General features: G+C 34.7%; 1 protein-coding gene across 1 annotated transcript; it reads left to right on the forward strand.

The window, feature by feature from the left end:
* The first annotated feature begins 860 nt into the window (after nt 1–860).
* LOC135684782 (26S proteasome regulatory subunit 10B) lies at nt 861–14,725 on the forward strand. Its single transcript, XM_065200438.2, has 16 exons — nt 861–1,022; nt 1,968–2,047; nt 4,544–4,583; nt 6,470–6,522; nt 6,822–6,889; nt 7,207–7,321; nt 7,568–7,655; nt 8,653–8,714; nt 9,430–9,496; nt 10,272–10,328; nt 10,849–10,910; nt 12,589–12,627; nt 12,829–12,910; nt 13,062–13,142; nt 13,616–13,687; nt 14,529–14,725. Exons 1-16 carry the CDS (start codon nt 929–931, stop codon nt 14,645–14,647), a joined length of 1,179 nt encoding a protein of 392 aa, XP_065056510.2. The 5' UTR covers nt 861–928; the 3' UTR covers nt 14,648–14,725.
* Nucleotides 14,726–14,934: the final 209 nt, after the last annotated feature.

Here is a 14,934-nt window from a genome sequence, read left to right on the forward strand (position 1 = left end):
AAACTAAAGAAGGATAAAAAGGCATTTGCAATCAAAATTTTACAACCAGCCCATTTATAACAGCCGTGAGTTTTTTAAATCCGAATATTGTGTATAATGACAAAGCCATTTAATACCCATTTATGCATGGATATGTTCGTCAACATTTTCTCTATGTTTAGAATCATTGGTGGTAGAAAAACTCAGCTGTATGGTTGTCATATATGCATGTTAATATTTTGTTATGTTACCCCACCCTCCCTAAACAGGAATACTCGATCATGTTAGTAGAAAAATTCTACGATTTGCCCTCAGCACCAACACTGCCCTCCTGCCCTAATCTTGTGCAGGCATCCCTTCAAGCAGCCTAAGAAGTCGTGAAAACCAGGAGGGATTAATTGCTCGAATGTAAAAATGAGATAATTAGAATCATTTTTGGAATAGGCTTTAGATAACCATAGATACTGAAGCTTTGAAAAAGATAGGGAAAAATTCGAAAATTCATTTCAGTTCTTTACATCATATTTTGAGTTTAACTTCTAAAAGTACTAATAAATTTTGTTTGTATAATTGCATCAATTTGGATATATTGGGATGTTGCAATAAATCACATTGACAAATTTCACATACACTCTTGTATATTTTCTTTATTTGCACAACATGTTTTTAGAAATTGAATTTCGCCACAGATTTATTAAAAAACTTCTGAAAACGGGAGGTTAGAATTGAAATCGTGAGAACACGAGATGAACTCAAAAATCGGGAGACTCCCGCCTAAATCGGGGGTGTTGGAACCGTTTAAGTTTCCACCATTTCGTTGGTTTCCACGGAAGGCATGACATCATATTTGATAGATGAAACAGAGACACGATTCGTTGGAAACGAGGCTATTTAATGGTAGATTCATTCACAACTGCCGAAGACTTTGTTAGAGAAGCAAATTGAAAAGATGGATAGTGCAACGGCGTCCAGAGAAAAGGCCCTTTCTGATTACAGGAAAAAGCTCAGTGAGCATCGAGAGGTCGAAGCTAGACTGAAAGAAAGTAAATAAAGTTTTATTTGTTTCTATTTAATAGATAATTGATTACTTCTACAGAGCTTAACACTAGCCAATATCAAGGCGAATGCAGTTTTCAAAACGATTGAATGAATAAAGTTTTAAAAAATAGTTGCTGTAATTGAATACATTTTGCAAAAATGTGGAAGGTGCTCGTTTAGAACTGCTTGTTTCTTTCAATATTATTTCATAAGAAAGCGTTTAAAACAAAACATAATAATGATCTCCATACAGCATCAATTACGAAGTATTTTTCATTTCTATAATCAATCAATCCTAAATACAATTTTAAAAATGCACATCACCCAAAGCATTTAAACACTATTGAATAAAATAAAGTAAAAATATGAAGTAACAAGAAATTTACTATACATACTTGTGTTTGAGGTTTGTTGATTAAGCTCCCTATATTGGTTAGTTGTTTAATTATTATCAAATGATAAAGTTTCTCATGTACCAAAGTGCACATAATCCTTAGCAATAGAAATACAAACAATTCTTAATAGGTTTTTCCATGTTTCCACTTATCAAGTCATACAAGGATAGACACCAAGCATTCAAGGATATGCTAAACAATAGAAATATCAAATGCTAAATGAAATTGTTTTCACAAAGAAGACAACAAAATTAACTCCTTGTCTCTCTCTTGCATTTTAATCACAATCAAATAGCAAGCTCAAGGATTTTTTGAAAAAATTCCAAGACAAGTTCCCTAAATTTGGTGTTAACTCTAATTTATAAACAATGATTCTGTCTGTGAAAAGTTATAATGTATCAGAGAGAGCGGGGCATCCTTTGCAAAAGAGCATGTATCATAGAAAAAATATTTTATAAGATCTTCCAATGAAAAACTGCAGAATATATTATGTTGTTCATAAAATATTTGTGTTCTTAACATTTGATTATTATTATGTGCTGTTTAAAATTTTAGTGAGAGAGAAGTTGAGAGACCTTAGCAAAAATTATGATAAATCTGAAAATGACCTTAAAGCATTACAAAGTGTTGGACAGGTGAGCTCTTCTTTATTTACTTTCTTTATTTACTCACACCTTTTCTTTAAAAAAAGAAAATGTTACTATATGGTGGCATAAATGTTACTTTTATAGCAGATAGTACTATTGGTCTATGTATTGAAGGAGAACTGACATGCAAAAATTAAGTTTGGCTAAATTTGTAGTTAGTGACAAGCAAATGCCGGTGTCAAAATTTTTTTCGAATCACAGTTACCATTTTCGAAATACAGGCATTTTAAGTTGAGAAACAACAATTGTTCTGAAAATTTGAGATTCAAGGTGAAAATCGTCACAAATGAAAGATAATGTTCTCAGCAGATATTGTGTTGCTCTATAGAAACCTTTCAGAAAATGCTGCAGACAATTGTTCATATTGTGCATGTACAAAGAGCTAATTTTGCATTTTTGAGATATAATTGACTTTCTAAATGGATTGGGACTCTGAATTTTAGTTTTATTACACTGATTTTGAAACAACTGGGAAATTTCAGCCGCCTGAGTTTGTGCCACTAACCAGGGCTGCCGCTTGTGCACACTGTCATCCAATGGCTCTATGGGTGATGATAATGTAAACAAATAACAGACTGACAGTACAAACTGAATTTCTATTAAAAACATTGCTATTGCTACAATTTAAATGAGATATCAGGCATCATATTACTAGGATTTCATTTCAGTTTGAGACCTCTTTGTCCAGACTGCTTTGTCTGTCTAGCCTGATTGGTCTTATTTGCTAAAATGCCTAGATGATAAACCGAATTGCAAATTATTCAACATCAATGTAACATTGTGTAATTTTTTAATATGTTCAACGCAGTAATTTAAGAACAGGGAGTCACCCAAAAAGCTTAGTATAGCATGTTTTCAAGCAGATTACAGGATCCCTTTTACTGCCATCTTGACTGGGTTTTGTTTGTCTTAGAGGTTCTTCCAATGTTTCAACCCATGATGGTTCGAAGTTATCAAGGCAGTCGCATGCGCATTGCTCAATTGCTCAAAAGAAAATGGGCTTTTTTATCATAGATGCGAGAGGCAGGCGACAAACAGACCCGCAAAAAGAAGATCTTCCGACAATCAAGGTTAATACCAATCTAGTGATGTAGATAAGAGAATTCATAAAAGGGACGAGAAATTTAGATTTTCCGACAAAAATTTTATAAGAGCTTTTATTTTTTCAAAATTTTGTACATAACTTCACATAAGTCACCCCGCCCCTTGATCCCCCTTTATCTACGCCACTGTATCAATCAATATTTCCCAATAGTTGTCCTGTAATGTTGAATGTTCTCGGAAAGAACACAGCAGAAATACTCAAGCTCTCTGCAAATTGTCTCAGGGCCTCGAGGTGAAGGGGGCCTTACAAAGTGATGAATTCTGGTTTGAAATAAAATTGATTAAAAGTAACAAAATTATGCCCATAAACAGTAAAACATTTGAAGCGAATAAACGAATTTAAGCTGGCTTAAAGGGCGTGGTCACAAAAATTTTTTGCTTGCTTCGCTCGCAGGGCCCTAATTCTCCGCTTTAGCCCCAGGGCCTCCAATTCTTTAGGCGCCCCTGCGTGCAAGTTGGCACCGTGACAAAATGGGCGCGGTTCACCCTTTCGTTTACGCTAGCACTCTGGAACCAAGCTAATTGTGCTCTGTCATCCGGAATGGTTTTTACCCTGTTACGAAAGAAAACGAATTTTGTACCGTCTCTGTTCCATTTTTTAACAGGACTGTGTAAACTGGGTCCGAAGTAGCCTGATTTTTAAGAGTGTGAGTCGCACGCATGAAAGAAATAATGCGTGTGGTTTGCCACACGCATGGTGATTTCCTTATGACGAAGACTGTCAAGGCATAAAGATATGTTTTATGTGGATACCAGCGTTTTAGCAGACCTGCAGCTGGGGTTCTCTAGCTTCTTTTTACTTAGAAATGACATGTCTGAAAATTTTTTGACATGACATGAAATTTCGCTTGAGTTTTCACATTTCAAGTGAAAGACTTTACAACAGCATTGTTAACATTTCACTTGTGATGTCAACTGAGAATTTTATCAATTCCTGGTGATCATCTTGTTTCTGCGTCGAGAAATTCCAAAGTCCTGGCTGTGAAGTAACTTACAGATAAAAGCGCAAAAAATAGAAAAACAGTGAATCTGAGAAGAAAACTTTTACCAGATTTGAAGTCAGTGACACAGTCTGCATAGAATAAGCCAAAGTTATTTTTGTGTGTCAGTTTTCCTTTAATTGTTTACATTGACATAATTTGTGTTTCTTTAATGTGATCATTTATTGTTCAGTCAAAGAGTTTTATTTGTAATACCATGTGTCCATTCTAATATTTCAGTCTGGAAACTAGTGCGAAGTTTCTGCTTTTTTATGTTATAAGTATCAAAATAAAGGTATAATAAAAATGTAGATATTTTTATTATTTAACAGAAAAACAGTTTGCTTTGAACATGCATTATTGTGTGAGATGTATATCTAATATGTTTATTTCTGTACAGATTGTTGGTGAAGTATTGAAACAGCTAACAGAGGAAAAATGTAAGTGAATGCATGGCTTCAGAAATTTGTCACTTCTGCCTCTAAGAGTAGGGCTTGCAAACAACTAACTGCTTTATAGGTTTTTGTGTACAATTCTCAAAAAAAATTATACTGCTGGTACAAAGAACCCTACATAAGAAATATTTGTTTGTTTATTGTCATAAAATATTAAAATGCACAAAGAACAACATCAGTTAAACCAGATTAAGAAAATAATATATTATATGTATATCATTCACAGCTAGAAAGGATTAAGGGTCATTAAGCTTCTGCTACAAATAACACTCACAATGGCTCAATACAAGTAAATGAGATTTACAAAAAATTTTACACAACAAAGATTGTAGCATAAAAGGTGCATCAAGAAATATCTTTCTGACTCACCCATAAGGATGTGTTTCGATTGGAAGAGTTTCTAGCCTAATCTTTGTGATATATGAAATGGTTGCTTCTGTAACTTTTCTGTTCACTATTGCTTTTATGTTTGGGAGAACAAGTAAATGTTCTCAGAATCCAAACTTTCAATGTCAATGCAAAGAAGGTCCTGGTGGTGCCCACAGAGATCTCTGTGGTGCAAAGCAGAAAAGAATGCTTGTTATGATCTATTCAAGTGCCAAAAAGCCCAGATTGGGTTCAGACATTCAAAATTATGCCTAAATCTATGTTCATTTAGGGCACACCCAAGTGAACTTTAGTCAGAAGTTTAATCATGTAACACATATTATATAATATCAAATAGATCTTTGAGCAGGCCTTGTTATTCCTAGCAATTTGCACTTACAATTAGGAATTTATTTAGAATTTCTGATGCCATAGGTGTATGAAAAAACAAATCATAGGTGTATGAAAGTTCTACCACATCTTGTTCATATAGATTATATGATTTTATACTTGGGTGGAATTTCAGCATTAAATAATAAACCAGCAGATAATTTGCTGTCTTTTAGAGCCTAGAGCATTTCCAGAACTTCTTCTTCTTTAACATACCAAGTATCAATTACCATGGCTTGAGTAAAGTGAGACCATGCCCTTGGCTACTAAGGTTAACAATAATTTAATACTAAAAAGAAACATTGATTTGAGACTAAGAAGAAACATCGATTTAAGTACTTTAAATACTAATGACCATGAAGAAACATTGATTTAAGTACTTATTGTCCAAAACAAAATAAGGAATAAGTTATATCACATTACATTTTTCTAGCGGAACAAGTTTCTTATTAAAAAAAAGATTTTTGTTGATTTGAAACTATGTTTTAATGGTTGTCTGGGTTCACATCGGGGGGAGATTTGCACCATTTCTGCTGACCTGCTTTTGTCCAACACTTGCATGAATGATTTTATGTTGTTTCATAATCTTGATTCCTTCATGTTTTGTTTTCTTTACCAAAATTAAAATCAAGTTTTGCATAAAGTAATTAATAGTTTTGCATCCAAGGATCAGCATTCTTCAGTCCACAGACTTTATCATTCTGGATCTACTACTGGGCAGACTGCAAGTAAATTATTGTTAATGGCCACAGGGTTATTATATCCTTCCATGCTCCCTGTTGTATTAAATTGTTGTGAGTATGAAACTAAAAGTTAATCTAGACTAGATCATGGAACTTCCAGTAATGACGAATATGTCAATTGTCTATGATCTGCTTTTAAAAGGCCTTGTCTGCATTTCAATAAGATGTTTTGTTCAGGGTTGTTATACAGACTTTCGCTACTCAGTCGAAAGTCTTCTCCTCTACTCTGAAGTTAGAGATGGGACCCTTGAAGTATTTTTGCAGTCTAAAATAGATTTGATTTGCAGCTCTTATATGATTTGACAAGCTTGTAATATTTGCGATTACTCCTAATCTTTACAAAAATTTTCTAGCAGTTTTTTGTTTCCATAGACATTGTAAAGGCAACCAATGGACCTAGATATGTTGTTGGAATAAGGAGAGGGGTATGTTAAAGTTTTAAAAATATTGCATAGGAATTCCATAAAATTTTGTACAATCCTATGATTTTCTACTATGCTGGTAATTTTTAAAAATGCCATTAATTTTTCTTTTGTGTTAAAATTTCACCAAAACGTGTATCTAACACATACTTACAATCCATCTGCATTTTGTCATGTTTTTAATAGGTCAAAATAATCTCATTCAAAATCTAAACCCAATGTTGCTCTTTAGAACTTTTCGATTCCAAAAGCCTGTACTCTTTCAGAAAAATGATGTCAGTTCTTGCATATCTTATTTTTAGATTGATAAAGGAAAGCTAAAACAAGGTACAAGGGTTGCACTTGATATGACAACCCTCACTATAATGAGGTATGTACATTTTATTTTGGGTTCCAAAGAAAATTATATTTTTTAATCATATTTTGAAGATGACTTTTTGAAAAGCAAAGGACCTTTTATGATAGATTAATTAAGATTTCGAATTTTGGGGCACATCCTTCAACCAAATTTTGTGTACTGGAATTGATTTTTCAAAATTGGATCTGAATTTGTGTAAATATTTTATAAAAATTTATCTTTAGCTTTGGGCAACTTGTTCTTCATCTAGAAAATGTCAGACAATGTAAATAAGAAGGCTACCAGTCATTTGCAACTCATGCCATCATTTTTATCTTTATTTTAAACAGGAGGCTACCACGTGAAGTTGACCCATTAGTTTACAATATGTCACATGAAGACCCTGGTAATGTCACTTATGCTGAAATTGGTGGACTCAATGAACAGATCCGAGAACTCAGAGAGGTATGGTGATTTGGAATAGATGCTTTCTTACTAAATTAATGGTATTGCAATGTTGGTAAAACTTATTTCAGCTGCAAAATATCGTTATTATTAAACAAGAATAATGAAGACAAATGCTTTTTTCCAATTAATTTTATTGAATCAACGATAACACAGCTGCAATTTGATTATCAAAGAAGTTTTACGCTTACAACCTTAATCGTGTCGAATCAATATTACGAGCAAGACAATATTTTTCACGTGTAGGTCATCGAGCTGCCATTGATAAATCCAGAGTTGTTTAACAGAGTTGGAATACAGCCACCAAAAGGATGTTTGTTGTATGGACCACCAGGTACGTGATACTTTAGAGTTATATTGCTAATCAAAATGGAACATGGGACTGGGGGTTACAATTAGGAACAGGGGGTCTTCAAAATCTCGGAAAAGATAAATGGAGGAGGGGACGTTTATTTCTGATTTCAGAGTAAAATTTAAAAATTAAGAAGTAAAAGGTTGAAAATTAAGTCAAGCTGAAGATATGTATTTATGTATAGGGAAGAAAGTCTAGCTAGAGCTCAATGCCGTGAGCAATGATACTACGATTTTGTCATACAGCTACAAAATTCTAGTAGCATAGTTATGTCACAACTTTTTGATCGATTGAGCGCTGAAATCTTTGCGCTAAAAATTAAGATGTATTCTTCACTTGATAATTTCACCTCTGGTGAAACTATAACACGAACTAGAATGCTCATTACAGTTTTAAGGCTCATAAATGGTGAGAACCGAGTATCGTCTTTCGAGTGGTATTTTAATTAATTGGCTGATTTGAAAGATATCATATTTGTTAATATTAATTGCTAGGAAGATCAAGTATAAAATTACGCAAAACACCAAATTTTAGTTCTCTTATTGTATCTTGGTAAAACATAGCATTGGGGCTTGACATCGTTTGAATGAGTTATTTTAATTTTTATTTTGAAAATATTCGTAGTGTTAGTGGATTGTGTAAAGCTTATAAACACAGCGGTTTTGCTAATCATATATGATAAAATAGAGTGTTTAGAACTTAGTTCATTTCACAATCATTAGTTAATTCAAGGCCAGAGTTAGTGGCAACCAACAAGTACTTTACTTTTCATTGATCAAAGATATATACTGGTTACCTCTTTTGTTGAATTCCGAAACAATTTATAAAAAATGTAAACAAATCTAAAAATACAGGGCACAATAATTCTTTATTTGTAGTGAAAAAGAAAAAAAGTAAAATTTCTGGCTTTCATGTCTGCCCTTTCTTTTTGAGTATAAATTTATTTTACCTGCTGAATCTTTTGACACATTTATTTCAGGAACTGGTAAAACTCTGCTAGCTCGAGCTGTTGCAAGCCAACTTGACTGCAATTTCTTGAAGGTAATGCCGAAAGTCATACAATTTGTTCTAGCTTTTTGTCAATGCGAAAATTTTCTGCTTCTGGGGTAACCCTAATATTGCAACTCGCAGTTTCAAAACAGAGATGTATCATTTTCTTAATGGGAAATTTTCGATCTCCAGAAATGGCTTTCATTTTTTTAGCTCTCGTTGCATTTTGTAATTGATCCGAATGGTCAAAATTCAAAACGAAGACTTCGCACTCTTCAGGCCTTAGCTTGGATAATATTAAGTTTTTTTAAGGATTCGCTAGTCTACATAATTTTTTATAGCCAGGTAACTAATCTGAAGGTATCTCTGAATTTCTATCTATCTACCAATATACTGATTGCCTTCTAAAAGCTTAACATCAGTGTTGAAAGAGAAAAAAAACAAAATACATAACACATGTAGATAAATATATAACACGAGCGCAAGAAAACAAGCATACGGTTTAGGTATCAGAAATTCTATAGTTCTCCGTTAACCAAGATATTTCTGAGCCCATTGCATCATGACCGTATCTGAATTATTCTAATTCATTCTTCACAGGTAACATGCATACTCGTTTCTAGGATGCCTTGTGGTAACTTCGTGCTTCATACATACTCTGCCATTATCCTAGATATTTGATATTTTTATTCGGAATACTTTAATTCACAGTAATGAGCAGGCATCCAGATTTATGGGTTTTAAGAAACTTTCATTCGTTTTTCAGGTTGTATCAAGTGCCATTGTAGACAAATACATCGGTGAAAGTGCAAGATTGATTCGTGAAATGTTTGGTAATACAGAATTTACTTTCTTTTTGAAGTACTTTTATCTCAGTTAAATTTTGCAAAAGCTTTTTTTGGGCAACCGCAAGAGATTCAATTATCGTATAATTTCCCTAGTCTTAACAATTGAATTTTAATAAAATAACTTGAAAGTAAGGTAAAATTGTACTCGGAACAAAATGGAGAATTTATTTTCAATGTTGCTTATTTTTTCCTAGTATGATTCTATCTTGATTTCCAGTTATATTGTCACATTTCATTCTTCAGCACGGAAGCTAGCATTTTAATAGACCTTGCAAAAGCTTGACAAAAGAGCTGGAAATTTTTATTCACCTCAAGAGAAAGCTGAAGATTAACTTATCGATATATAAAGTAAACCAAACTTCCAAACAATGATACAATCTTACGAAATTGGCCCTTTTTAAAGTGTACACAGCGATGCAAGTATAAAAACTAGCAAATAAAGCACAATACCAGTACATGGCTGATTAGAGAGTTTGAAAAGACTTCTTACCCAAAGTTATGCAAGATGAATGATAACACCAAAAAAATATATCTTATACTACATATATTATTTAAAATATATTATTTAGAGTACATGTCCTAAAAGAACACCACCAAATTGAATTGCCTCAAAAACCGCAAACCAGCTGAACCCCTCACATATTTTGGTGGGAAATAGCCAATGACCTGAATTGATTTATGTTCATTCCCCTCGTTCAGAAATTTTCTTATTTATATTTCATTTATCATTGTTATAATTTTATATGAATATTTCTTTCAGCATACGCCAGGGACCATCAGCCATGCATTATTTTCATGGATGAAATTGATGCTATTGGTAAGAAATTATTTGTGACAATTTATGTCTTCCTTTACAAAAATCCCTATGTATTAACTGTGGACGAAAAATTCATTTTTTACAAACGATCTCCCTTACAGTAAAACCTTCATATACACAAAACACATGAAAAAAGATGATACCTTCTAATGACGAAATAAACCATGGTAGTTTATTGTAGAAGTGTTTAACTCCCGTCTCCTTGCATTGTTTTCCATAAAAATGTACGTTTTGCAATACTCTGAGAAGGGGCTTATCAGAAACTAGATAAAATATTTATTAGTTGAATCTCCTTTCGAGTCTGGGATAATGCGGTTTGAGGGTCCTGGAACGCTTAGTTAATGCCAAGCCAATTTCTACTGCTTGCCACTTTAAAAATACCGTTTAGCCCGTGTTTTTCTCATTGCCTTAGTACCATATACTGTGCTTCCGCTTAATCATTTAGATGATTAAATGTTATAAAACTCAGTGAAGTTGGTTTTGCGATGATGAATTAACCTGAACTGTTTCTTTTGATCAGGAGGAAGACGGTTTTCTGAGGGTACATCTGCAGATAGAGAAATTCAACGAACGCTCATGGAGGTACGTCTTTAAATGAAGTCAATGAAATAAGTGTTTAGCTTCTAATACCTCTTTTTTAAACAGGAACCCATTACCACTTTGCCTCTGAACAAGTTTTTTGGAAAAACAGTTTATCTGTGTTATGCAGCATCGTTAACAATGATATCTTCAAGGAGATTCTGTGTAGAAAAGTGGTCTATTTGCTGTTTCGGTTGAAAGCATGGGACACAGCCTGGAGCCTTGAGGAAGGCAATGACATGGTAAACATATCGAGGCTTGCACTCACATCAGTATTTAATTAATTTTCGTTTCTACTGGCCATAGTATTTCTCTGTCTGTTACAATAGGAGTTTAGGAATTTGTTTAATGATCTGGTCCATAAAGGTCCCCATACTAAGCCGGTGGTCAAATTACGCACGAACAAGGATTTCAAGGTTCATTGTCTAGTACATGAATGTCCCCTAATAAGATGTTTTTATCTTAACGGCACACAGGTTGTAAGATTTTCTGGATTTTAAGGTAAAGTTTTTTAAACCCTTCGGGCAGAAGCGTGTGTGCAACTTAGGCCCCCGCGCCGCAATAACGAAATGCCCCTTTCCGTGTCTTTTTTCCAATAAATAGACAGGAAGACTGGCTTTTTTGTTTTTAAGACTTGTCAGTAAAAATTCAAAGCAGTTCACCGTATTCTCATGGTTCGGTTACTTTTGTCATAGCAATATTTGGTTACCTAAAGCCCACCTTAGCTATTTCAACGCTTTCAACACAGTAACCTTAGCAGTCCTGAATTTCTGCATACTGAAGTATATTTTGTCCGACACTCCACAGAGTATTAGATGTCGGGTGATAACCAAAAAGAAAACCGATAATTTAATCCAGGTGGGGTCGAAGTAATGTGAGAGGATGATTGACCCGTCTGATTGGCCTCTTGTTTTTTACCAATCAGCGACCGCTAATCACTTGATTGTTGAATGACAATTGTCAACCTTACTGGCTTGATTCATTCAGTGTTTTGATTTCGGCGCTGAATTGTGGCATTTTCTTGCCCGGGCACGTTTAGATTTAAAGTCTGTTAGTGTTTAAAGTTCATAGTATCTTGTGTTTACCAAGCATAAGCCACTTAACTTAGCCCCAAATGCGTTCATTCAGGTGGGATCTTTTCTGCTATGTCTTTCTTTTGTTGTTTCTGTTCCAAAGTCCGCAAACACAGCGTGGTTGCCAATGAGGGTTTTGTGAAGATAGGTAAAAACAGTAATAGTAAAGCCACCAACATTTGGAGCCTCTGGCTTCTTCAAATTGTGTGTACGATGATATCCTTCAATATCATGGTAAAATGGAAACAGTAGTGGGAAAAGGGGGGGGGGGCCTTTGTGGAGTTCGTGTAAAAAGTCATGCATGGAAATAATGCAATGTTTATGTTGTTGGCTCGAGAAGCGTGAGTCCAAAAGTAAAACCGACCTTCCTCGAGCAAACCCTGGAAAGCTCAGGATAGTTCCAGCAAAGTTACGCTATTTTTCTTAAAAAAAATCGAAAAGTTGTAGTAATCAATATATAGGAATGGAAGAAAATGATACATGAATATTAAGAACAAGGGAGTAGAAGCATGTTGACAACTTTATTCAGGGTCTAAAAAATTGATACATAAAGATCATAATAAAGATCAGATGAAAAAAAATGCTCAACCTTTCCTTATTATTTGTAGCTCCTGAATCAAATGGATGGATTCGATGCTTTAGGAAAGGTAATGTACCTCGACCTGGTCTTTCATTCGTTTCTAATATCCAAACTTTATTATCGTTGAAAACAGTCAGTTAAGTCTTCAGTCGTATATCGATCTATATCAAATACATCCCCCCTTACCATCCTCCCAATCCTTACAATATTTTTTCCAGCTTGTTTTCATTCAGGCAAATAATGTTCGAAATATGTTTTAACATAACAGGTGAAAATGATAATGGCCACAAACAGGCCTGATACACTAGACCCCGCCTTGCTTAGGCCCGGAAGACTAGATCGCAAGATCCGTAAGTGTTTTCGTAAATATTTCGCTTTCAATTTCGTTTGTGAGTGCAACTTTTGTTGTTTATTGGCTCAAATCTTTACTGTGTCCATTGCACTATAAAAATACTCTTTGATCAAATCTATTTACATCACATTTTCTGCTATGTCCGCCAGACATTGAACTCCCGAATGAGCAAGGACGAATGGATATCTTGAAGATTCATGCACTGAACATAACAAAGCACGGAGAAATTGGTAATGTCAATTGATAATAAACATTCTGTATCAATCCTTACAACATTTTTGTCCAGCTTGTTTTTAAGTAACAATGGGGGAAAACCCACTAGGGGCATCAGTTTGCTTTTAATAATGATATAACGTTTCAAAAACCTGGCAAATTATTAACAGGGGAGAGTTCCTGGCAAATTATTGCATTTTCTTCTTTGGTGTAACACTTTGGATAAATATCTTACTGTATTTGTACACGGAGGCCAAATCCTGTTTTTCGTTGTTATTTTCGGTACTTTTGGGCCGCAAACTGCAGCAGGAAAATGCGTTGTCTGAATTGACTGACTGTCGAGAATTGCAGAAAATTGTTGAAAGTTAACGATAGTCATTTTCTACTATCAACACTATAGATTATCCAGTTAAATTGTCTCCCCAGATCCTTGTCAAAATTCCCACCCCTCTCTTTTTGCCAAATCTGATTTTTGTCACTCTCACTTTAGACTACGAGGCGATAGTGAAGCTTTCTGATGGTTTTAATGGTGCTGATCTCCGAAATGTTTGCACTGAAGCAGGTAAGAAGATAAATTGAAGCTGATGCTTGTCTTAAAATGTTTAGAATTACCATTTATCCTACGAGAAACATTCTATATTTACCTTGAAACTTCGTTCGTGTCTTTTTAAACCATCTAAATTCTGTAACCGACATGCTTAGAATTTTTCATCGTGTTCTTACAAATTGTAAATCCTGTATTTCAAAACAAACCTCAGTTTACGCCAAGTATCAAACTCGATAATTTTCCAAAGTTAGCATGTTATTGTGCCATTCCCTTTTCAAAGCTTTTTTGTCTCGCCTATTGATTGTGACTACCATCAATATTGTTGAACATTCTATTGCTGAATACAATATATCTTTAATTTTCGTGCATAGCTGAAGCGCAAGTCACAACAATTACGCGGAAAAGCTTTCCCTCTTTTTGACGATATTGATATTAGCTACAAAAATCTGACTGTGTAACAAGGCCCTACCACGTGAACTGACTGCGTGACAAGGCCCTACCACGTGAACTGACTATGTAACAAGGCCCTACCACGTGAACTGACTGTGTAACAACGCCCTACCACGTGAACTGACTATTTAACAAGGCCCTACCACGTGAACTGACTGCGTGACAAGGCCCTACCACGTGAACTGACTGTGTAACAAGGCCCTACCACGTGAACTGACTGTGTAACAACGCCCTACCACGTGAACTGACTATTTAACAAGGCCCTACCACGTGAACTGACTGTGTAACAACGCCCTACCACGTGAACTGACTATTTAACAAGGCCCTACCACGTGAACTGGCTGTGTAACAAGGCTCTACCTTTTTGAACTTGCAAAAGATTCAACACTATATAATATCTTTCTAGGAATGTTTGCTATTCGGGCAGAACGTGATTATGTTGTCCAAGAAGATTTCATGAAGGCAGTTCGCAAAGTTGCCGAGAATAAGAAGCTTGAATCGAAGCTGGACTACAAGCCTGTTTAGAAACTGAAGAACACTTGTTAGTTTAGAAACTTCAAAACGAATTATTAGACACTTTAATATGACTGTTTCCTTTAAAAAGCTCTTTATTTTGGTGCCTATTTCTGCAGGAATAGGGGGTGATGTTCTTTTGGTGGACAAAAATGCACCTGCAATGTTTTGGTTGCCTTTGTGAAATGTGTGAATGTGTAGGCCTGGTTTTTAAGACCTTTAGCAGAGGAAAAGTACTTGCCTTTCCTTGTTTTTTAGATAAGCTATTCATGAATAGAAGCAAAGAAAAAAATGATTTC

Source organism: Rhopilema esculentum, chromosome 21, assembly GCF_057945365.1.
Source record: "Rhopilema esculentum isolate cy_ngs chromosome 21, ASM5794536v1, whole genome shotgun sequence".
Lineage (NCBI taxonomy): Eukaryota > Metazoa > Cnidaria > Scyphozoa > Rhizostomeae > Rhizostomatidae > Rhopilema > Rhopilema esculentum.